The sequence below is a fragment of the Monodelphis domestica genome, chromosome 4 (genome assembly GCF_027887165.1).
Source record: "Monodelphis domestica isolate mMonDom1 chromosome 4, mMonDom1.pri, whole genome shotgun sequence".
Lineage (NCBI taxonomy): Eukaryota > Metazoa > Chordata > Mammalia > Didelphimorphia > Didelphidae > Monodelphis > Monodelphis domestica.
Genome location: NC_077230.1, coordinates 362,459,573 through 362,485,782, shown reverse-complemented (window position 1 = coordinate 362,485,782; position 26,210 = coordinate 362,459,573). Strand labels below are relative to the sequence as shown.

General features: G+C 37.7%; 1 protein-coding gene and 1 long non-coding RNA gene across 6 annotated transcripts in view; one reads left to right on the top strand and one right to left on the bottom strand.

Moving 5' to 3' along the window:
- THRAP3 (thyroid hormone receptor associated protein 3) overlaps window positions 1–26,210 on the bottom strand; it is a 109,073-nt gene that overhangs the window by 3,240 nt on the left and 79,623 nt on the right. For all 4 annotated transcript variants that reach the window (XM_056795151.1, XM_056795152.1, XM_056795153.1 and 1 more), the window contains 7 exons: window positions 13,468–14,373; window positions 11,130–11,882; window positions 10,298–10,470; window positions 9,001–9,112; window positions 7,331–7,415; window positions 5,036–5,223; window positions 738–933 (listed from right to left, as the gene is read on the bottom strand). In XM_056795151.1, coding sequence (XP_056651129.1) covers window positions 738–933; window positions 5,036–5,223; window positions 7,331–7,415; window positions 9,001–9,112; window positions 10,298–10,470; window positions 11,130–11,882; window positions 13,468–14,373 — 2,413 coding nt within the window. The remainder of the gene's footprint in view (window positions 1–737; window positions 934–5,035; window positions 5,224–7,330; window positions 7,416–9,000; window positions 9,113–10,297; window positions 10,471–11,129; window positions 11,883–13,467; window positions 14,374–26,210) is intronic.
- LOC130453854 (uncharacterized) lies at window positions 875–9,960 on the top strand. Of its 2 annotated transcripts, none has more exons than XR_008911482.1 (2): window positions 875–1,012; window positions 9,811–9,960. It is a non-coding gene; the product is annotated as an uncharacterized LOC130453854 (long non-coding RNA). The 2 variants fall into 2 exon arrangements; XR_008911483.1 differs by lacking the exon at window positions 9,811–9,960 and adding an exon at window positions 4,353–5,142.

Here is a 26,210-nt window from a genome sequence, read left to right as displayed (position 1 = left end):
AACAAACAGAGAAGAACAGTTGGTCTTATTTAGGATGTAGATGGTGGCCCCTTCTTGAAGATTGTGTTAGAAAACTTCAGGAAAACAAAACTGACACATGCCCCCTAAGCTCCTGCTGATAAAACAGCTTTCTATTCAATCATGTGGCTAAATATTCAGGAACCTTAGATGTCTAATTCATTGATGTATGAGCATGTCTAAAAAGTATTTTTTGGGGTGACCAGTGAGAGAGAACAAGGTTAGGAACCAGAAGCTACAGAAGAACCTTTCAAACTGAAAAAAGAAACTGTGAAAATAGATAATTGAGGAAAAAAGTGACTGGGCCAAAAGGGACTATACCATCTGGACAAGAAGGAGCATAGGATATTTGTATGATCTGTAAGAACCTGCTAGTTCCTGAACCCAGAGATAGTCACTGCTGATGCAAAAAGAAAATGTCAGATGGAAGGGATTGTGACCTCTACCTGATTACAAATACCTTCCCTGTTCCCTATGATATCCCAATAAAGGATGAAAAATGCAAACCTAGAATAATTATTAGCCCAAGATGAAGAAGGGAGAGATACAGAGAAACCTATTTTGACCCATGGAGACAGATATTGAGCAGGCATTCTGAGCCTACTTTACATTCTCCTGGGGCAGATGGACTTTTTAAAAAAGGAGAACAGCACCCTTGAAAGTCTTATCTGCAGGTCATATGGTAGGGAGGGAGGAGGTTGGGGTATGAAATGACTTACAAAGGTCCCTCGAGCTCTGCCTCCTCTCTCACTTGGACCCACAAAATCTTTGGTCCCCAGCCGGGATTTGTCAAAGCCTGTGGTGCTCTCTTCCCGCTCCTCTGTCTCTTCAGTATACTCCTCTGCTTTGTAAGAATGTGATGACTGGGAGGATGACGATGATGACCGAGACCGATCCCGTGTTCGACGATGTTTCCTGTGCCAAAAGAGAAGCCAATGTTGTCTGTGAGTCCCTCAAAAGAACCCTGGCTTGGTTCTTTTAGCACCAGCACCAGGTATCTCATAGGTGTGGACTTTTAACATGACTGTTAAAACAGGTTTGAACACATCTAAGTTAGATTAAAAGATAAACCCAAAAGCACATTTCCAATACAAAGATGTATTCTTCCACTTCATTCACTTTGGAATCAACTAACAGGTGGTGTTATTCATAGGACAGGATGGGAACCCAGAGAGCTAGAAAGGCTATTCTAGGAGTTGCTTCTTAAATGGCTGTTCCCCTTGGAACCTAAAGATTAGAGCTTTAGTAATCAACCTTTAAAGGTGATGTCTGTACTAAAGAAGGGGGAAACAGGCAGCGAGCAATGTATTTCCATGATCTAATATTAATATATCTATGTAACCAGCTGGCCTCCAGAAGGAGGTATAAAGATTAGCCTCTTGAGGCAACACTGGATCTGGAAAGGGCCAAGTCATAAAGGCCTGAGAATTCCAAGGAGAATTTTAAGTTTCCACTCAAAATAGGGGAGTTACCATGTACTATATAGTTGCCCCTCAAGAAAGGTTTGCCTCAGAAGCACTACTCTGAACCCAGGAGTTGGTGGTACCACATTCCCAGAGTTGTTTCCTTTTGGTATTTTTAGATTGCTATGAATGTTTAGAGAATATTCTGCCTGAATCATAATCATAGACTGCCAGAGCAGTGAAAAGGTCCTTAATGATCACTGGTAGTAAAACCAAGATTAAACTTCAGGTTTATAAGGTAGAAGAGTTTATGTTAGGACTACTTAGTCAGACCCACCCACAAGAAACAATGTGAAAAACTAAATTAGGAAGTCATACCTGTGGGATTAATATACTTTTCATTCTGAACTGCTGAGAGCCATTTACATGGTTGATGATAAACAGGTCCTTTTCTTTTTCACCAAGAAAGTTAGAAGACATCTCAGAGAACATCTAGGCTGCATTATAACTGAGTGGGAATTTCCTCTACTCTATGCCAAATAAGGAGTCATCTAGTCTTTGCTTAGGGACATTTAGTGAGAAAGAACCTATATCTTCTATCTTGGACAAGTTTAATTTCTGGAGTTTTTCCTTACATGAAACTTTAATCTGTCTCTCACGTAACTTCCATTTTATTTTAATTTTTAAGAAATTAATAATTTATTTTTTACATTATAACATTATTTTCCAATGGTTCTTCAAGGGAAATCTCTCTTTTAACAAAGGACAGTTAAGCAAAACAAAACAATTTACTGTCCAGGTTGGATGTCATTTTCCTTACTTCTTACCATCTACTGTTCTTAATTCTGACCTCTGAGGTCTTTGAGAACAACAAATCTCTCTTCTAACATAATATCCTTTCAAATGTTTGAAGGCCATTATGAATTCTCTATCTTTTTCAGTTGAAATTACTTTACTCAATCCTTCTATGGTATGATCTTTATCACCTAATGGCCCTCTAGATTATCAATCTCCACATAAAAAATATACCCAGAAAAGCTACATTTTGGTTATTATCTGACCAGGAGAGAATATAGTGATATGATCATTTCTCCCTTTTTGAACACTATGCCTCTCAATGTCACCTAAGAGCATTTTGTCTTTTTTTTTTGGTGGCTGCCATATCACAACCTTGATTCATAGTGAAGCTTGTAGTTCACCAAAACCTCCAGATCTTTTTCAGCCAAGCTGCTCTCAAACTACATTTCTTCCTTGCCTCCCTGGATTTTCTCATCTTCCCTCACTGTCAAGCTTATAATTAGGTTTAAAGATTTAACTTCATAAGACATTATATTTATCTTAATTACATAATATCTACTGAGATATTTGCACCAGCATGCTAACTGGTTAAGATATTTTTGGAAACTATGTCATCCAATGTGTCATTTACTTCCTTACCAGCCCTAGATTATCTGCAAATCCAATAAATATGTCATCTATGCCATTTCATCAAAGTTACTGGTAAAAATGCTCATTCCATAAAGAATGTAAAATGTCATGCACATATTAGGCATTTAATTGGGTTAAACAACACAGGGCCAAGAATAGATTTCTGGGGTAGGTACTCCACTAGATATTTCTTTCAAGTTGACATAAAAGTCATTAATTGCTATTTGTTGGGTCTACCAAGTCAACTGGTTCCAAATGTAAATAACATTTTTATTGTCTAGCTTATATATCTCCATCCTCTGATTCTGAAGTCTCCACTGCTCCCTTTTCATCTTCAGTCAAAATGAAAAATAATTCAATGGAATGAACCTTTTCCCTAAAATATGGTCATGTGTCCTTAATCTTAGATACGAGATCATTTTATAAAATCTATTTGTCAATTAGTAATAACACCTCCTCTAAAAATTAAGAGTTATCCTAAAGCAGAAGAGACTACTTGAGGGATACAGAGTAGATTCCCTTTATTGGAGATTTTCAAACAAAAATATATCCACCACTTAAGTATGCTACCAAGAAGATTCCTGCTCAGGGATAGCATTGGGCCAGGTGGCTTCCAAGATCCCTTCTAATTTTTAGCCTATGATCAAATTTTCTTGGAAGGAATCTAAACTAGCCTTGTATAAAATTCTACCCTAGCCTAAGGGACTTGATTAGGCAATACATAAAACAGAGTACTGAAGTGAGAGGCAGAAGACCTAGATTCTAGCCTTAATTGTCCCTAAATACTGTCTGAACATAGGCCAGTATATGGTTTTCAAGTGCCTCAATTTACTCATCTGTCAAAGAAAATATCTGTCCAATTTTTCTTTCTCAGCATAGCCTAAAATATGATAATTTATGTGAAAGTTCTTTACACAGTACTAGCTCAATGTAAGGTTATCAGAAATTTAAGATGGCTAAAAAAGGCATATTGGCAGAGATCTCCATAGAACCAAATACAAGGTAAGAGTATTTTCTGAAAAGGAAAAGCAAAAAAACAAAAACACAAAACTTAAAAAAAAAAAAACAAGGAGAGGACTTCTTTCACTAACATTTTCCTCCAATGCCTCACTGGGGCACAGAGGTTGTGACCCTGGGCTCTCTTAGACTGCAGCAGAGCAGCCCAAGTGCTGAAAGGTCACACCAAACTAGAAAGGTACAAAGATGGCTTGAACAGTTTTTATCCAGGAATCCACCTAACAAAGTAAGGAAAATTTTGTCACCACAAAATTAGCCACCAGGGATGACCCTCCTCGTCAATCCTTTTCCAACACAAGAACTTGAAAAGACCTTCCATTAAAGGGCAGGAGAGTTGTGAGTGGCATTGGTGGACAGAGAAGCTACACCAAAGAAATCAGGAGTTCTTTGAATATACTCAAAATCATACTAGAATTTAAATCCAGTTAAATCAGTTATGCAAGGCAAGGACTTATTACACTGTCTATTTTTCTTTTACCATGAAAGGACAGCTTGATGATAAATTGTTAAATGGATGCACTTTTTTAAAAAATTCACTTAAAGGACTAAAATTCATCACCAAGAAGAATACTGAAATGAATGCTACAAGCTAAGCAGGCTAGTCTCAAAGGATTCTAGAACTGTTAAGAAAAATGCTGAAACAAGCTACCATTGACAGAGCAAGCATATCCCCAAAGTGACTCCTTTGAAGGAAGACTACACTTTTTTGGATTTGGCAAAGTTATAATTTATTTCTTTCAAAATTTATTCTCCCCTCCCCCATTAAAAAAATTCAATACCATAACTTGTATACAGTGAAGAACCTGTCTGGTTTTGATTAGAATCTCTACTGCACAGAAAAATGGGGGGCATACATTAAATAAACATTTATAGACATTTACCCACCTAACATCATAATTTCCACTGAGAAAACCTGGTGAAACGACTTTGAGAGGTTTAATATGGGAAGAATAATATTCTAAATGGGTGACTGACCAAGCAATGTTACTATAGGGTTAGGTTTTAATAGATTTAATGTGGAAAAAGAGCTGAAGCAACCTTCTGAGGGAGTGTGGCTGTATTAAGCTACTACTAGCAATGAAAATTCATTCCTAGATAGCTTGGAGAGTTTACACTTGGCACCAGCCTTGTATCAAGCAGGACCCAAATAGACCTGAATGCCGACATACTTCTGCTTTTTGGAGCCTTTGTGAGTTTTCTCAGTTTTTTCAGTTGATCTCTCTCTTGAGTGGCTCGAGTCTCGGGAATCCACTGATTCTCTTGACTTATCTCGTTTAAGATCTCGTTCCTTATGTTTTTTACGACGTTCAATATCAAGGCGAAGATCAACAGGGTCATCTTTGTATTTTCCCTCAGCCTGCAGAGAAAGAAAGAATTAGGAGTTAAGGCTCTTAGATTATAAATCTATCAATATATTAGTCACCCTAAAAAAACCAAGATTTTCACTGCAGGGATATTATGAAAGGGGAGGGAATGATGAGAATACTAGTCAACATATCCCAGCTGCACAAGTGATTTAATGTCCCTTCCTAACAAGAAGCTTGGGGCATTTATTTAACCTAGCAAGAACAAGAACTATTCAAAACAAAACAAAACATTATAGGAAACTAGTTCATTTCCTACCACTGTATATAAACCATGGAGATGGACTTGAACATGCTAGCTTGTCAATGGCCAAAGATAATCTACAGAATGAGAATTCTAATGAAGAAGGATTCTGTTGGCAGACTTAAAAGTGAGAGCCTTCTCCCCCAACTCTTTTCTTTCCTGAGGGGTAGGGCAGATCAGGCACTGGCACAGAACAACTATGTATACAACCAAGAATACCTGATGACATTTGACAGAGTGAACTAAAGATACATTCCCAATCTGCTACAAGGCATTTTGTGAAACTTGGGAAATATTCCAAAGCATCATCTGGCCTATAAGCAGGAAAAGGAGGGTCTAAGCAGGCTATCCTAATGTTACCTTTACAGATGTTGAGGAAACTTCCTTATAAGGAAGCTGAATAATTCAAAACCATGGAAGTGGCAATAATTGGTAGGAGCTTATATAAAAAAAGGACAAATTATAAAAAAAATCTATCTTCTGGATACTTAATAGAGAAGTAACATTACAGAGATGTAGTACACTTATGTATTACACCCCAATAATGGTTTCAAAAAAGAAAAGAAATCATCTCTTGTGGCAGATGATTTTTTTCATTCAAAACCAAGAAGGAGAGGGAAATTACAATGTGAATTCAGATGTAAATATAATACCAAAAAATTACATTTATCTCACACATAATCCTTTGAATTGTGCATGAATGACAGAGGGAACAGAAAAGATTAGTTTAATTACTTTTTAGCTATTAAAATTTTACTTAATTCAAACTTAAACAACACAAGAAGAAGAGATGGCAGTTACTCATCTCTTCCTGGTGGAGACAGAGATTTTATTTCCATGGTACTTTTAGTAGCAGTTTTATTTTGAGGTGTTTTTTTTTTGTATACTTTCCCAGGAAAGAGATTTTATTATCTCTTCTCAGGCACCAAACTACTCCCAGCATCGAGAATGGTCATTGATGGAAGTAGCCATTGCTCCCTTGGGGAGTGTAAACATTAATACAGATCCCCCCCAAGAACATGGAGGACAAAATTTCTTCCACAGTTTAAATTTGTTTCATATAAAGTCAAGCTGATATTTAGAGGAGAAAAAAAAACCAGGTTCATCATATTTTTCTGATATAACAAGTTTTTGTTTTCTTTCCCTTTTTTTTGAAACCTTGAAAATAAGTATGTGAAAATTAAGGTTTCAGAAAGATGGAAAATATTTTGTAATTTTAATAATAAACATACATGAAGAATGACTGAGGCTTTAAAAAACAATAACAACAAAAACTCAACCTAAATTCATAATACTTAAATGTACTTAAATACTCTCCATACTACTATTCACAGCAGTCTAAATGTAGCTGGGCTGGGCAACAGTAAAGTAACAGTAAGGGACAAATGATATGGGTACAACGTTAGAACAGACTGGACTAGTTGTGTATTAATAGTTTTACTCAGCATAAAAACAAATAAAAGTTTTATTTTCCTCTCTCTGACATGCATGTCTTTTTGAAATCATGGTTGGAAATAGCGCATGTATACAATTGATTTGATAATACTTACAAGCAGAAAAATATCACAAAAAGTTTCTTCTCTCATCATGGGCACTTGTTCCAAAACTCCTCTCTTTTTTTTCTCAATCTCACCTCAATAGACTTTGGGGTCATTTACCATATTCTAACCACTTCACAAAGGTTGTTGATACATTTAATAAAAATTAACCCTTTGTAGTTCATTTTTAGAATTATGCCCATCCTTAAAAGAAAAACACAAACTTAAGTAGAGAGTAATTTAAACAAAAACATTTCTGTTAAGTTCATGCCCAACGCACTCATTTTGTTGAAATTACTGATGAAAGCGACAGTTCACCTTGTAGCCAGGTTCCCGGGTGCTTTTCATCTCGTCATGAGTCAAACCATGTTTTCTGAATGTACTGGGAGAAATATCTATCCTCCTAGGAAATTAACAAAACAAAACCCAAGTCAATATTTTTCAATGAAACTCAATCTCACACCTTCTCATCTTTAATGCTCTCTGTAACCACTTACCTACAAAATTCAGATTCACTTAATATCTACTATATGCTAGCCATTCAGGGGGACAGTGATAAATAAAAAAGTTTCTATTCATTTAATTTATCAACAGGAAAGAAAATATCTTTGGAGAGTCTGGGAATAGTAGAGAGAGAGAGGGTACCTTGGAGGAGAAGACAAGAGTTTTAAAGTCCTGTTCCTGTCTCTTTACACATAGTAACACAGTTCCTGAAGGAACGCCCTAAAATTCTCAAGCTGTAGATGTGGTGTTGAGCTTCATCAGTGTAGAATTTTCCAACAGAGTTCCTTATACTCTCTGATGAAATTTAGAGATCTGGATCATAGCACCGCTCCATGCGCCCCCCACCCAAAAATTCAATGAGCCTACCAAGGATGTGTGTGTAAATTACTCAAAACAATATATAAAGAATTGTGAACTTAGCTGAAGAAGTCAAATCAAATTGGTGATGTGATATCCCATACCTGCTGGCTCTACCTCTAGGGCTTAAATTCCAAGAACCAACTTCATTTTGCAAAGTGTAGGACTATCTCCCACTGTTTCTTCCTCTGGCCCATAGAACAGAGTTGACTACTGAAGGCCCAGCCCCCTAACACATTTAACAAAAAAAACAAAACCTTCAGTCTTGTGCCTAAACATGCCTCTTCTGCCTAATGCAAAGGGCAAAAGATAACTATTTTCCTGAAAAAACACCCAAAGCACTGTCTAAATCAGAATACAACTTTCTTGGGAAAAAAAAAAATCAGAAATCTGGACTAGCACAATTCTGAAGGACGTGACAAAAAGAATGATATCCACCTCCAGAGAAAGAACTGTTGGAGTTAGAATGCAGATCAAAGCATATTATCCTTTACATTAGTTATGTTTTAATTTGGGAATTAGTTTTCTCTTGATTTCTCTAAGAGAATTAGAATTCTCTTACAACAATGAACATGGAAATATACATGGGTAATCCAGCTCAAATTGCTCACCATCTCTGGGAGGAGGAAGGGAGACAATTTGGATTTTATAAAATCAGAAAACACATGTGGAAAGGAAAGTTGTTATTACATATAATTGGGAAAATATCTTTTAAAATATAAACAAACAAAAAATACCAGACCCCTCCTATATCATCCCCTTAAAATTTTGCAGCTTCTTTTTTTTCAGAAATGCCACAAACATGTTTAAGTAAAACTCAAAAGTAAGCAAAGGAGGAGAGCCTGGTCCAGTGATGGTGAAACCAAAGGTGGTAAGCAGAGCACTCTCTGTGGGCACACATCCCCTGCCCCTCTGCGAGACACAGAACAGCTCATGGCCAGATGTTTGACTGGCCTCATTAATCTCATATCTCCCTATTGCACTTTATTACAAGGACCAATGGGCTCTGCATTATCCTAGAGTTTATAACAGTTGTTCTAAATTCCACAGTTAATACAGAGAATATGACAATCAAACTGAAGCAAGCTTCCAATAAAAACCTCCACTAGAAGGATCATATTCCCCACCTGTGAATCTCTGGGCTCTTCTTGTTTTTAGCTGCATCCTGTTCTGTTCCCCTCTTTAGGTATTTAGTAAAACGTTCATTCAATGTCATTCCTGAGGATCCAAAATGATGCTCTGTGGAGATGGAAAGATGGGAAAAAAACCCATGATTATTGCAATGCAGGATAGTATTGGTAGAATGCTCAAAGGATCTAGAATCAAGATTACTCTAGTTCAGATGCCTCCTTTAATGCTTACTAGCTCTGTGACCTCAGGCAAGTTCTTTAACTTCCCTGTGTCTTGGTTTCCTCATTTGTAAAATCAGGGGGTTGGACCAGATGGCCTCTCAATCAACAATTGTGTGGGCTTCAGTTTAAACTTGATGCAGAGTAAATGTATCATATATAAAAATCCCAAAGGTTAAGATAAACTCTATTGCAAACAAAAGACATTTATCAAAACACTGTTTGCAGGGGGAAAGGGGGTGGGGGCATGGAGGTACTAGAGGACATGCCCAGTTTACAGAGCTCCAAGGCCACTCATTTATGACACCTGTAGTCAAGGAAGAGGAACTGGAACTTCTCTTCCTGAAATACAAAGGCTCCTCCCTAAACACAGTTTTGCAGATGTGCCACAAGTCTGAACTAGCCCAGGCTCTGCCTAATCCTGGTTGTACTCCTGATTTTGATCTCTTCCCATAGCACATAAACTCCTCCTCTAAATTACTTAAGAAAGATAAAAATTGATCCAATTTCTCTGGAATGATTTAAGTTCTTAAGAAAAATACTTGAAGGACTTTTTATCCCAAGGCCAAAGAAACAATCTCATTTCAGGAAATCAAGGAGGAAGAGGGAAAGGCATTATAAAGATCTGTTATAAGACGCTTATAATCAGAAGATCTGCCCTTAGACCCGAAGTCTGAGAAGAAAAAGAAAAGGAAATCTGAAAAATCTTTTTATAGTACAAACTCAACTGTGTATGTATATGTGTGTGTGTGTATTTATTCATTCATTCATTTATTTATTTATTTCTAGGGCAAGAGTTTTAACCACTCTCACCAGACATCAGTAATTAACACTTGAAACCCCATAATTTGCTGTACTGGTGAGGTAGCCCTAGAGGCAATTCTCTCATAGCAGCCAAGGTCTTCAAAGACCTTTCTAATGGGATACCTAATTCAACTAATCAAGGACTAGAGAAGGGGCCTCTCCTTTTAGAAAGCCTTATGGACCACTTGGAAGAGGACTAAAGCTCCCCCCAACCCCCAAATGATCTTCTTAGAAGAAGGCATGGAAGGGTAAGTGGTGGGCCTGGACTCACCTTTAACATGATGAACAATAGTCACAATGTGCTGGGCAAACAGCTCTGAGGGGCTCCGCTGAGACTGAGCAGATTGTATATGCTGGAAAATGGAGCGGAATTCCTGATCTTTTTTGTTGCTATGGACTAGATCTCGACTGAGTTTTCGTTCCTGAGCCAATAAGCCACTGGGACTGGAATAGAAAAATGAGAGGAAAGGGAGATTTAAGGAAAATGCACATAGAAAATCAGTATGACTAGAGACCAAGTGCCCAATAATTTTATCAGTGTGACCTAAAGACAATCACTGTAGCAGCCCTGCCTATCTGGTATGCAGCTGATCCTCTGGAGGTCAGTTAAGAATGTCTGAAGAACCCTCAAATAAGTTCCCCCTCCCCCCAACATCCTAGGGGGGCCTTTTTTGGGCACCTCCTCAGCACATGGCATCAAGGCCCAGGAGCAGGAGGTAGGAACTAAACCCAGCCCAGGAAGAGCAGGCCTAAGATAGGCCTAGCTGGGAACAGGCCCAAGGGGCACAGGCCAAGGCAAAGACCAGGCCCAGGAAGAGCAGGCCCTGCCAGGAGGAGAGGAGAGAAGGACCCTCACACTCTCTTAGTCCCAACCCCAGTCACAGGTGGACAGGCAGGCCCTCCAGAGAGGCCCATAGGCCAGGGCAGGAGGACCCCTGCTCACTCACTCCTTCCTTGAAGCAGCCATCTTGCCTTCTGCCCTGCCCTACGGCGCCCCCTAGGGTCCAAGGGCAGCTGCTGCCCTGAGGCTGCCTGGGAGTTGGGGCTGGCTGGCCTACCCTCCCCCTCCCTCTCAGGCCTGCCTCCCTCCCTGGCTGCCTCACCGGGCCAGGTCCTCATCGAAGGAGTCCATTCGCACGTTGACCTGGGCCTCTCGGGTGATAGAGAAGGAGGACTTGCCCAGGGGAAGGCTCTCGGCCCGGGCTGGGCCCAGCTTGTCGCCAGGGGCAGCAGTAGCCGGGGTGGTGGCAGTGGCCTTCCTAGGCGGTGGAGGTGGTGGTGATGAGCTCTTCTCCGGCAGGGCCTTGTAGGCAGTCACCCGGAAGTTCTTCTCTGGCACGAAGCCCCGGTGTGTGGTGGCCTCGGTCCTCTTGGTGGCCGCCCGCTCTTCCTTCTTGGGCCTGTCGCCATAGGTGTCATCCTCTAGCTCTTCCGCCTTTCTCTGCTTCTCCTTACCCCCTGGCATGTACACCAAGCCTTCCCATTTGCCGGGCCGCTCATCCTCCTGACCTTTGCTGGTGCCTGCGATGACTTTGGACATAAATTTGGGCTCATCCTCAAACTCTGACTCCTTACGGCCCTTGGCCTTCTCCTTGTCTGATTCATCCATCTCCTCCTTGTGAAACTCAGCCATCTTCTTCTCAAAATCATCTCGGAGCTTATATCTCTTGGGTGACTGACTGCCCCTAAAAGGTTTCTCAGCATCAGCTTTGGGAGCAAAAGGGTCAGGCTTCACTTTTGGATCTCCCAAGCCCAACTCAGAGAAGCTCCCTTTCTCTTTTATTTTTTCCTTATCAACATTTGTTAGTTTCTGTTCCTTATCTTTCCCATTCTCAGACTTCTGCTCTTCCAAATACCTATTTATAGAAACATAAACATATACATACAAAAAAGATTTCTTAAGCAATTTGATTAGGCTTTGGGATTTTGTTTTTCAAGTTCAAGAATTTTTGCTTCCAAAGTTGCCAAAAGTTTTACAATGGAGCTAATTTTGAATACATTTGTTAAATCTCATGTAGATTTATGCACCTAATTCTAAAGAAATGTATACAGGACATGGGAACGTATGGCAAAAAGAGCAAAGAGGGAACAGCAGAGGGCATTTTTAAAGTACTAAAAGAATCAACTTACCTGTATAGACTTAAGTCTATGAAAAAAAATTAAGGTCTTACCCAACACCTCCACTCAGTCATTTATAAATCTACTTTCAGCAGAGTTAACACACCAGAACGTTCAACCTTGGATTGTTTTGCTTTATATAATACACATTGGAAATAAAAGTCTCAAAAGCGACTTCAAATTTGATGCAAGTCGCTTAGAAGATCTAAACATCTCATCTACTGCAAATACAAATAAAAACAAATGTTAATGTGGGGTTTTTCTTGTGGAAAATGAATCTCATAATAAATTCTTCTAATGAGGATAGCTGTCTACAAACATGGTATGAGAACCACTTAAAAATGTATTTATTGAGAACTGAACAAGGGAGATATGATCCACTTCATTGGGATAATTAAAGTAGAACATCTAGTGCACTGAAATTAAAACAAAGCATCAGAGGGAGGTTAGGCATCTTAAAAAAAAAAGTCAATAAACATATTCTTCAGGGAGAAAAAGACTCAAGGGCAGAGCAACAGAAAGGATGCCTGCCAGGGGAGGCAAAGTGAAGTCAATGGCAGAGTATACTCTCTAACAGCCATAAGACCATGGACTATTCCTGTTGCCCTATTCCTCAAAACACTCACACAAAAAAGAAACAAGATCCACATTCCACTCACCGTGCAGATAGACAGGGGTATTTTTGCCACGTCCTCTCTTAAAATGCAGCCTGGTGGCTTTTTATTGGGATATACACCCACCTTGCAGTTTTAAAATAAGGCATTCCTGGGCATAAGCCTTGGACTTCCCCATTCTGCCCAGATCTCCTGAGTTGAATGTGTGAGTAAGCAGCTCTTCACAATGATGGGCTGGTGCAGATCGGTCATAGTAGACGGTGGATACTAGCAGGTGAATGCTAACCGTTCCAATGGTCATTCACTCTGGCAAAGACCATACTGTTTGATGGCTGACCCACAAAGCTCTACTGCTCTCTGGTTTATAGACACATTGGCAGATTCCAAGGCAAATTTTAAATGTGAAAACACCATGGCAGAGTAGTCTAAAGAAACTTTATGCTGCAATACAAATTCAGGAAGGTAGGAAAGCTAGAGTTAAGCTAAAGATTTCCTTGTGTAACTTTTGTCTTTTTTTTTTAACTTTGCTAAACAAAGTTTCAGGGAACAGTGTTACCTTGCTACTATTAATCACAAATTTGACTTGGAAAACAAAAATCACTATTTTCCTTCACCACAAATAGTTTTTGGCATCTATACCACATTAAAATCAATACCCAGCTGGTATACCACATGACATGAGGCAAGATAAGAAAAACATGATACTTGCCTCTTTGAATACGCTGCTCCTCCTGGAGCAGATGCTTCCTCCTTCTGTGATGAAGAGCCGTATGTGGAACCAATGGCTGGGGGACTCTTACCCACAGGGCTCTTTTTGGATGGGCTCAAGCCCCCAGCACCATGATCAAATTGGCCTTGGTGAGCTCCAGCCTGAAAGCCAGTGCTGCTCTGCAGAGCCGAGCCCATCTGAGAAGGCGTGGAGAGTGGAGGACTGGATTTCTGTACAGGGCTAGGTCGAGGAGACCGCCGCCTCACCACCACTGACTGGAGAGGGCTTTTGAGGGCAGGACTACGCTCTCGGGGGCTCAGCTCAGACACAGCAGCTCTTGATGCTGAGCCAGCACCATAGGTAGTGGCCTCAGGCCATGGCTTTGAGCTCTCTGATGGTTTGGCATCCTGAGAGGTACCTCCAGGAAAAGGCTGCTCCTTGGAATCATCACCTTGGTTATCTCCAGCAGCCTGTGATGGCCGGTTATCCTTGGAAGAGGATTTTTTCTCCTTTACAGATTTGCGCTTAGAAGATTCAACTCGGCTATGGTTAGAGGAAGACCGAGAAGATGAAGAGCGCCTTGACCTGTCAGAGGAAGACTTATCAGAGTTCCTAGAATGGCTCCTAGACCTGGGTGAAGGGGACCTTCTCTTTGGGGACCGAGATCGAGAACGGCCCCGTCGAGGGCTATATGCTTGGCGGTAATTCTGCCAATTTGACCGGTAGTTTCCATAGCCTCCTCGGTTATACTGGCCCCACGGATAAAAGCCTCTGTTGCGACCACGGAAATAATAGGGCCTTCTATAGCCTCGGTTGTGACCTCGGAAATCTCGGTTCTGATATACTCTTGGATGATTCCTTTCTCTGTTATGAGCTGGAGAATATGATCTGGAACGCGACCTAGAACTGAAAAGAGAGAAAATGGTTTCTACTTTTGATGCAGCTAATCACTGGGGAAAAAAGTATCATATTCTTCCTAAAAATCCTGACAAAGATACTCTTGAATGATATCTGCTTCCCAAGGACTTTGTTCTTCATTTGCTTTTTGATGCTAAAAGTAAATATTTGAAAATAATTAATCTTACTACTTGAATGGATTATTATGGGTCCATAATCAGATTATGATTTTATAAAGGCAAAAACCTCTATTTAAGCAAGCTTGATGAGATGTTAAAATAGTTTTCTTACTACTGAGATAAATGAAAACCTACAGTTACACAGAGTATCATGTATTTCTTAATTCAAATAAAGTAAATGCTTTCACACAGTATATGCAAATAGCTTCAACATTAAAAAAAGCATTAGGGAATATAGTGATTTTTTTTTAGATTCCCAAGAAGGTACAATCTTTAAATCATATGGGGGAAAAAAACCTAGGAAAAGAACAAATTAAAAACCCTCAGGTAAAGACCAAATTGGAAATCATTAAAAAAAACCAAAGGAGAAATTAATAAAATTGAAAGTAAGAAAAACTATTGAACCAATAAATAAAGACTAGGAGCTGGTATTTTGAAAAAAAAGTATTGATTAATCTAATAAAAAAAGAAGAGAATTTAACAGTATCATGAATGAAAACAGTGATCTCACCTCTAATATGAAGAGGAAATTAAGGCAATAATTAAAAGCTATTTTGCTCAATTACATGACAACATGGCAACTAGGCAAAAGAATACTTTTCTTTGTTTGTTTCTCTTGGATAAGCATATTTATTATAATTCTGTACATATTATAATAAATTGTATACATTATATTATCTTACATATTATATTAAATATGTGAAAAAAATCTATGCTTTTAAGAAAAAAGAAAAGATCTAGGGAACTGAGGTAGCTAGGCAGCACAGTAGATAGAGCCCTATGTACCCTGATCTTTTGCTTTGAGGGCAGAAGCATATCTAGAACCCCATCTCTTAATCTTATGGGCCAGTCCCATTTTTCCAGAATAGATCTCTCTTTCTCTCTTTTTTTTTAACCCTTACCTTTTGTCTTAGAATCTGTATATTGGTTCTAAGGCAGAAGAGTGGAAAGGACTAGGCAACGGGAGTCAAGTGACTTGCCCAGGGTCACACAGCTAGGAAGTATCTGAGGCTAAATTTGAACCCAGGACCTGGGCCTGGCTCTCAATCCACTGAGCCATGTTATAAAAAATTTCAAAGATTTTGATTTTGTTCGAGAAAAGATCTTCAAGAAAGAAGCTTGAAACTTTTATATCCAGAGAATGAACTGTTGCAGAAAGATGCCAAAAACCTACACTTCATCAAGAAGATCAAGAATGAACTTTGGATGTGATTGATTGGACTGAACTTTTGATTGAACATTTATTGTAACATTTATGCCAAAAGGGACTGCCCCTAATTTGGTTTTCTGTCAATGCGCCTAGCAAACATTGGTTTTGCTTTCTTTTCTTTTCTATTTCCTCTCTCACTATTCTAATTTCTCCTAGAAAATTGAATATTGTGTATATCTTTAGTTAGAAGTGAATTTAGAACTACAAAATGATTATGTTAAATGATCAATGGGGAGACTAGTCTCCCAATGATCATCAGGGGGGATTGTAAACCTCAAATTTCCTTAGACTTATAAATGTTGGAAATTTCACCATTGGGATATTTCATACTTGGAAAATTTCTTACTGATAGTCTATTGGAATGGGAACCCCATTGGCATGGGAGGTTCTTTCTCTTCCCTTCTTAAGATTACTTTAGGACAGAAACCCTTTGCTGAACAATGGAAAGGACTTTGACCTATGCTTAAGCATAGAACAGGAATTTCTTTGAGTCTTGATTGATTTTAGAATTGATACAATGGAGATACTTGGAATAAATCCCCACCCTATTCAGTCCTAATAGGATTGAGTAAGGGCTGCAGCCTAGATCAAAATTTAATTATTCCAATCTCTACCATACTCAAGTTAACAGGATTTAGAAAGGGCTGTAGCAAAGGAGTAAAGATTTAATCATTTGAAAATATGACCTTCAACAGACATGTGCAAAAGCCAGAAACCTCTGGGCGGTCCTGGGTTAAGCTAGAGCCTCCATTGGCACAGGGAAATTGATGAACAGGGATTGGGAGATGGGAGAACAGAGGGGAGGCAACTTGGAGGGTTTCCTTAAAGATAGGGGGTCTGAAGACTCGGGGAGGTGGTTGAGGTTTTGGTCAGTGTGGTTCCTGGGCTCGGAGGGGGCTTGCTCTGAAGGAAGCTGAAGGTGGGGGCCTCTGAGACTGTTTCTCCATTTTGGACACGTGAGTAATAGGGACTGATCTCTTTTCTTTGCCCCAGCTATCTAAGGGCTTGGGCCTTTTGGCCCAGACTAAACAGAAGGGGTATTTAAGCCCTATTCCCTTCTCTCCCTTTTTCTCTCTCTCTATCTCTAATTCCTTTCTTATTCCTATTGTAATTAAACTCCAAAAAAGGCTGACGGCTGACTTGAGTTTTTCATTTAGGAATTACATAGCTGAATTCCTTGGCGACCTTAAATTAATATATATATCAGTCTTTTAAAGTGATTCCCTTGTTACAGCCACCCAGCTGCCCTCAAACTTGATCTTTTTTTTTTTTTAATTTGGTCATTTTTGAACATTATTCATTGGAAACAAAGATCATTTTCTTCCCCCTTACCCCGCTCCCTGCTACCCCTCTCCCATAGCCAACGCGCAATTCCACTGGATATCATATGTGTCCTTGGTCCGAACCCATTTCCATATTGTTGGTATTTGCATTAGGGTGTTCATTTAGAGTCTCTCCTCGATCAAATCCCCTCCACCCCTGTAGTCAAGCAGTTGCCTTTCCTCGGTGTTTTACTCCCACAGTTTGTCCTCTGCTTGTGGATAGTGTTTTTTCTCCTAGATCCCTGCAGATTGTTCAGGGACATTGCATTGACACTAATGGAGAAGTCCATTACATTTGATTGTGCCACAGTGTATCAGTCTCTGTGTATAACGTTCTCCTGGCTCTGCTCCTTTCGCTCTGCATCACTTCCTGGAGGTTGTTCCAGTCCCCATAGAATTCCTCCACTTTATTATTCCTTTGAGCACAATAGTATTTCATCACCAACATATACCACAATTTGTTCAGCCATTCTCCAGTTGAAGGGCATCCCCTCATTTTCCAATTTTTGGCCACCACCAAAGAGTGCAGCTATGAATATTCTTGTACAAGTCTTTTTCCTTATTATCTCTTTGGGGTACAAACCCAGCAGTGCTATGGCTGGATCAAAGGGCAGACAGTCCTTTATCACCCTTTGGGCATAGTTCCAAATTGCCCTGCAGAATGGTTGGATCAGTTCACAACTCCACCAGCAATGAATTAATGTCCCTACTTTGCCACATCCCCTCCAGCATTCATTGCTTTCCTTTACTATCATGTTAGCCAATCTGCTAGGTGTGAGGTGATACATCAGAGTTGTTTTGATTTGCACCTCTCTGATTATAAGAGATTTAGAACACTTTTTCATGTGCTTATTAATAGTTTTGATTTCTTTAACTGAAAATTGCCTATTCATGTCCCTTGCCCATTTATCAATTGGGGAATGGCTTGATTTTTTATACAATTGATTAGCTGTTTGTAAATTTGAGTAATTAAACCTTTGTCAGAGGTTTTTGTTATGAAGATTGTTTCCCAATTTGTTGCTTCCCTTCTAATTTTAGTTACATTGGTTTTGTTTGTACAAAACCTTTTTAATTTGATGTAGTCAAAATTATTTATTTTACATTTTGTGACTCTTTCTAAGTCTTGCTTGGTTTTAAAATCTTTCCCATCCCAAAGGTTTGACATGTATACTATTCTGTGTTCATCTCATTTACTTAGTTTCCTTCTTTATGTTCAAGTCATTCACCCATTCTGAGTTTATCTTGGTGTAGAGTGTGTTGATTGTGAGGTGTTGATACAAACCTAATCTCTCCCACACTGTCTTCCAATTTTCCTGGCAATTTTTATCAAATACTGGATTTTTGTCCCCAAAGCTGGGGTCTTTGGGTTTGTCATACACTGTCTTGCTGAGGTCATTTACCCCAAGTTTACTCCACTGATCCTCCCAGTACCAAATTGTTTTGATGACCACTGCTTTATAGTATAGTTTGAGATCTGGGACTGCAAGTCCTCCTTCCTTTGTATTTTTTTTCATGATTTCCCTGGATATCCTTGATCTTTTGTTCTTCCAAATAAACTTAGTTAAAAGGGCCAGATGGATTCACAAGTAAATTCTATCAAGCATTTAAAGAATTTCCCAATACTCTACAAACTATCTGACAAAATAAGCAAAGAAGGAGTCTCACCAAATTCTTTTTATGATATAAATATGGTACTGATTCTGAAGCCAGGACAACCAAAAACAGAGAAAGAAAACTATAGACCAATCTCCTTAATGAACACATATGCAAAAATATTAAATAAAATGCTAGCTAAAATATTACTGCATATTCTCTATGACCAGGTGGTATTTATAACAGGAATGCAAGGCTGGTTCAATATTAGGAAAACCATCCATATAAATGACAATATCAACAACCAAACTAATAGAAATTACATTATCTCAATAGATGCAGAAAGTCTTTGACAAAATACAATACCCATTCCTATTGAAAACACCAAAAAGCATAGGAATAAAAGGGCCTTTCCTCAAAATAATAAGCATTTGTTATTTAAAACCATCAATTAGCATCTGCAATGGGGAAGCCTTCCCAATAAGATCAGGAGTGAAGCAGGGATGCCCATTATCACCACTATTATTTATATTGTATTAGAAATACTAGAGGTAATAATTAGAGAAGAAAAAGACATTAAAGGGATTAAAGTAGGTAATGAGGAAACTAAACTATCACTTTGCAGATGATATGATGGTATATTTAAGAGAATCCAAGAAATCAACTAAAAAACTAAGGAAATAACTTTAGCAAAGTTCTAGGGTAAAAAATAAATAAGTATTATATATAAATCATCAGTATTGCTATATATTTCCAACAAAACTCAGCAGCAAGAGTTAGAAAAGAGAAACTCCATTTAAAATCACTCTAGACAATATAAAATATTTGGGAATCTCTTTGCCAAGACAAACTCAGGAATTATATAAACATTACTACAAAACACTTTCCACACAAATAAAAACAGATCTAAACAAATGGAAAAACATTAATTGCTTATGGGTAGGATGAGCTAATACATTCCTATCAAACTACCAACAAAATATAGAATTAGAAAAAATTATAACAAAGTTCATCTGGAAAAACAAAAGATCGAGAATATCAAGGGAATTAATGAAAACAAAATGTGAAGGATGGAGGCCTAGCAGTACCAGGTCTTAAACTGTACTATAAAGCAGTGATCATCAAAACAATATGGGACTAGCTAAGACAGAAGGGTGGATCAATGGAATAGGCTCGGGGTAAATGACCTCAGCAAGCTAGATAAACCCAAAGATTCCAGCTTTTGGGACAAGAGCCTACTATTTGACAAAAACTGCTAGGAAAACTGGAAAACAGTATGGGAAAAATAGGTTTAGATCAATATCTCACATCCTATACCAAGTTAAATTCGAAATGGGTAAGTGATTTCAAGAGGGAAATTATAAGCAAAATTAGGTGAACATAGAATAGTATACCTGTCAGATCTATGGGAAAGGAAAAAATTTAAGACCAAACAAGAGATAGAGAATATTACAAAACATAAAATGAGTAATTTTGATTATATTAAATTAAAAAGGTTTTGTATACAAACAAAACCAATGCAATCAATATTAGAAGGGAAGTAAACTGAGAAAAAAAATGTTTATAACAAAAACCTCTGCCAAAGGCCTAATTTCTCGAATTTATAAGGAACCAAGTCAAATGTACAAGAAATCAAGCCATTCCCCAAGTAACAGATAGTCAAGGGACATGGATAGGCAATTTTCAGATAAAGTAATAAAAACCACCAACAATTAATTAATTAGAGAAATACAAACCAAAACAACTCTGAGGTAACCACCATCTCATACCTAGCAGACTGGTCAATGTGACAGTAAAGGAAAATAATAAATGTTGGAGGAGATGTGGCAAAATTGGGACACTAATGCACTGCTGGTGAAATTATGAATTAATCTAACCATTCTGGAAGGCAATTTGGAATTATGCCCATAAGGCATTAAAAGAATGCATGCCCTTTGATCCAGCAAAACCACTTAGGTCTGTACCCCAAAGAGATAATGAAAAATGTTTGTACAAAAATATTCATAACCATGCCCTTTGTGGTGGCAAAACATTGAAAAATGAGGGGATCTCCCTTGATTGGGGAATGGTTGAAAAAATTGTGGTATATGATGGTGATGGAATATTATTGTGCCGTAAGGAATGAGGAACTGGAGGATTTCTATATGAATTGTAAGAACCTCAATGAACTGATGCAAAGTGAAATAAGCAGAACCAAGGGAACTTCATACACAGAAAGTGTGGAACTATCCAATATAATGGACTTTACTATTATTAACAATGCAACAATCCAGGATAATCCTGAGGAACTTATGCGAATGAATGTTATCCACATCAAGAGAAAGAACTGTGAGAATAGAAATGCAGAAGAAAAACATATGATTTATCTCTTATTTATATGGATACACAATTTGGGTTTTTGGTTTTAAAAGATTCCTTTGTTGCAAAAATGAATAATATGGAAATAGGTATAAAGTGATAACATTTGTATAACCCAGTAGAATTGCTTATTGGTTCCAGGAGGGGGATGGGAAACAAAATGAATCATGTAAACATAGAAGAATATTTAAAAATATATTTTAATGCACACAAATACATAAATAGCATGGGAACAGAAAATAGCTAAAAAACTTAAAATTTGGGAAAATAAGTTCCATAGTATTTGTATTTATGCCCCCAATTGTAATAGTTCCTGAGACCCTGATCTATATATATTAAACCTTTCCTGGCTGTAGTAATTTACTTGCTTCTCAAGCAAGCCATATCTTACACTTATCTGGATCAATTCTATGGTATTCAATAGAATCCATTAAAAAACTAGATTGGCTAAACACTCTAAACCACATAATTTAAAAATATCCATGGATAGTTTCTCTAAAGTAAGTCAAAGGTTAAAATATTACATTCACATGAATTTAACATCTGGCTTCACAACTTTACAACTGTCTAATATGCCCTATGTTACCACGAGAGGTTACTGTATATATGAGGTTGGTAGTAAACTTAACATCAGGAGAACATAAAAATTCACTGTCCTAATAAGGTTGTAGATGTTTCAAAGAACTCCATACGTTCCAGAGCAGAACCAAGTTATTTGCCAGATTTCTAGCACTGATTCTCTTCATTTGACAAGGATGATTGTAGTAGTGCTGGTGGTGGTAGTATAAAAAATAGTACTAATAATTTTGACTTTATTAAATTAAAAAACTTTTGTATAAACAAAACTAATGTAACCAAGATCAGAAGGGAAACAACAAACTGGAGTGGCGGTTTGTAACAGATTTCTCTGATAAAGTTCTTATTTCTCATACATATAAAGAACTAGGTCAAATTTATAAGAATACAAGTTATTCTCAAACTGGCAAATAGTCAAAGATATGAATAAGCAGTTCTCAGAGAAAGAAATCAAAGCTATCGATAAGCATATGGAAAAATGTTCTAAATCCCTCTTGGTTAGAGAAATATAAAATAAAACAACTCCGAGTTACCACCTCACACTTATCAGATTGGTCAATATGACAGTAAAGGAAAATGATAAACAATGAAGGGAACGTGGCAAAATTGGGACACTAATGCATTGCTGGTGGAGTTGTGAACTGGTCCAATTATTCTGGAGGGCAATTTGGAACTATGCCTGAAGGGCTATAAAATAATGCATACCCTTTGATCCAATAATACCACTACTAGGTCTGTATCCCAAAGAGATTAAAAAAAGGGGCTCCCTCCAGCTTATACAAAAAATATTCATAGCTGCTCTTTTGGCAGTGGCAAAGAATTGTAAACTAAAGGGAATGTCCCTCAATTGGGGAATGACTAAATAGATTGTAATATAAGATGTTGATGAAATACTATTTTGTGTAAGAAATGATAAGATGGCTTTAGAAAGAAATGAAAAGACCTACACGAACTGATCTAGAGTGAAATAAGCAGAACCAGGAGAACATTATACTGAAATATTATGGGATGATCAAATGTGACAGACTTAGCTACTCTCAGCAATATAATGATCCAGGACAGTTCTGAGGGACTAATGACAAAGAATGCTATTCATCTCCAGAGAAAGAATGCAGATGAAAAATTTAAAGCATATAATTTTAAAGTTGTTTATTTGAGTTTTTGTTTTATATGATCATTCAGTTACAAAATGAACAATATGGAAATATGTTTTGCATGATAATACATGTATAACCCAGATAGAATTGCTTGCCAGCTCTGGAAGTGGGGGGAGAGAACGCAGGAAGGGAGACAACTTAGACCATATAACTTGAGAAAGCTTATGTGAAAATTTGTTATTATATGTAATTGATTAAAAAAAAATTTTTTAGGTACTATTTGCTTTAAAATCATAGTGCAAAAATCTCTAAGATTTGGCATTAACTAAAAAACGTTGGGCTTATCTGTGACAGGGAGGCAGGCTTTCTATCAACAGGAAAAATTAACATTGGACTTTGGGTTGCTATCAGAAAACAGTATCACTATTTCATGTAAAGGTCAGGTTGCTATAGGTGTGGAAGGAAGTATGCACTGAAAGAATGAGCCAATGAATTGATTTTTTAAAACAAAATTACTTCTTAGTTAAAACAAAAAGTTCTATTGGAACAGGGGCAAGTCATTAGGAAGTTGACAGAAAGATTATCAAGTGACTTGCTCAGGGTCACATAATTGGGAAGTATCTGAGGCCAGGTTTGAACCTGGAACCTCCCATCTCTAGGCCTGGCTCTCAATCCACTGAGCTACTCAGCACTGAGATGGAGAGAGGAGATTTTACAGCAATGTGAACATTTACTGAAAAGTCTACCAGGATAAAGACACTGAATTTAATTCACTGGCAGGTCTCCTATTTTGTATATGAATCTGCACATATTTATGATTTAAACCAACCAACCAAAAAACACTTTTACATAATCCTTTCCAGGCAAAGCTGCTCCCACCAGCAGTGTCTGACACCAAATACCTAGGTCTCTTTCATGGGATCCTCTGTGGCTCTGTAACAGAGGCCCCTATCAACCTCCCTTAGGGATTGTAACAAACAATCCTTGACAGAATGCACTATTAGGTTTCTAGAGGTGTGAATAGGAGAAGTCTGTCCACACACGTACTGAAATCTTGTTTTTAAAATACAAAGATTCAATGTTCTTTCAAAATAGAATTATAACAAATTACCACTTTTGCATTGCAAATACTCAGTATGACTATACTCAATATAATCAATACAACTGGATCTTAGTTTCTCATAATTCTGATTTCCTTAAACTTGGGTCTTTATTCAAGGATAAAAATGTTTTGGCACTAGTATCTGACAAAGATGTCAATACAAAGTTGCTAACTGACTATTAGTACAATTAAAAAACCTTACCTTTAACATTTTTTCATGTGAAAACAGAAACAATAATATAAGAAAGAAAAGGGGCAGATGCAGGCTCTGAAACTGAATCTGACCGGATTAAAAATTATACTGAAGGTGGAAGAGATGTGATCCACCCAAAGCACCAAGTGGGAGTATAATTCATGTTCACATCCTCAGGAGGCTATTTACATTTTTGTTACCAATTACTAGTGAGGGGCCTGTAGCACACTGCATCCAAAACCTGTGGGTCACTGTACAGATGCACGGGCATGAGTCTCTGTGGACTGCAAAATGAAGTTATTTTAAGAAGTTGCTTTAAAAGGATACATTCTGTGAAATACATGGAAATAATCCATTTTCTCCCATTCTGTAGCACAGCAGCTAATTGGATGGTTAAAGTGTAGGTTTTCACAACTCTGTACAATATACTTTCCTTGTAGTTTAGGGGAAATTAAAATAAAAAATCATGAAACAGACGAGGCAGAATTCAAAACAGAGCAGCCAACTGCAAATACATCTGCTTCAGGATTGGGGAAGAGGAACAAAATATAGGCACTCTTTTCCAATACTGTTTTTTTCCATGGTATGATGGTAACAAAGCAGATCTAACTCTAACCCTTATGGATGTACTGCAGAAGATGGAGACATACATTCTCTCTCTTTCTCCCTTTCCTAGTCAGACTATAATCAACTGATTTCAGGAGGCAAAGGAGACAAGGAAAAAAGAAGACCTGCCTAGGACCTTTGCTTGTCTTTACCTGATGTTTAGAAGGACCTGGGGATCATGCCCTTAAGATTTATGGACTTCAAAACGTTTATATGCCAACTGCAATCTTAAAAAGTGTACCTTTAAGAGACTTATAGTTGAGAAAAATTACAATGACTTGAATACAAGGCTCCTGGGCAAAAAAGAAATTGCTGAAAATACCCCTAATGATAACTATTTTGTTAGACAGACAAAAACACTGTACATCAAAGTGTGGAGGTAAAAATTAAAAAGCAGTTTTCTTTTAAATATGATGGAAAACAAAGAATTCATGATAAAAAAAAATGCCATTAACTTCCAGAGAAAAAGAACTAAGTCTGAATCTAGACCAAAGCAATTTTTTTCACTTTTAAATTTTTTTTCTATTTGGGTTTCCATACACAAAATAAACAGTGTAAAATTTATATGAGATTGCTTACCATCTCAAGTTGGAGAGTGTGTGAATGTGTATAGAATGAGACTCATTTTTTACATGCAAGGGGGAAAGAGGGGGAAGATATACAATAAAACACCTCCATAAAGAAAAAAATTGAATGGAAAACAATATCCCATCACAGATAACTGGAGATGAAGCATTTCAGGATTCAGTAAAATATGTTGGAAGGGAAAAACTCCTGTGTCATATTTACTGGGCTATTTAAAAGCACAAGAGTGCTAGGAATACAACTAAGATGACAGCTTAAAGAAACAAGTGACCTTTTCCAAAGATATTTTTAACCTCATGACCAATACACCTAAGGAAAAATGGACTCTATATACAATTTTAAAACTGAAAGGTGTTTCAAGTAGCAAAATCTTTTTTTTTTTTTAATCTTCTATAGTAACCTATCAAGGTTACCAGACCTTTCTTTAATTTCCAGTAACATCCAAAGAAATCAATGACCACTTAAGATATACTCTGAAGTTGATTTCTAAACTCCTTTTTTTCTCTGAACTTTTTCAAAAGTTGACTTTTCTTCCTTAGCCTTAGTCAGAAAGAGCTGTCTTTCAAAAAAAATTAGCCACACAAATGAAAACTGAAATACTCCTTTCCTAATCAACTGAAAATTAAAAATTCAAAACAAGAAAAAAGGCAAAGTATAAGGATTAAGACAACATGTCCACACATATTAAAACCTCAGTAATTTAAATTAAGTGGAGGGAAGACTAATTTGAATGAATAAAAAACTCTTGATTTTAAAACATTTTTATAAAGTAGTTTGAGTTATCAGGAAGAGGCCTGAGTCTTTTCATATTTAAAGGTTAGTAGACAGTTTTCCAGTCTTGGCTCTTCTCATGTGAACAAGCTTACACAGAGTCCACCTCATCTCCCACTGGAGTCTTGTTTACTTAGCCATAAAATGAGAAGGGTCATCATCATTATGGCATCTCCTAACTCTAATGTTTCAGGAAACTCTGAAATGTATTTTCATTATCTGAGATATACAGCAAAACAATCTATTGCTTGACA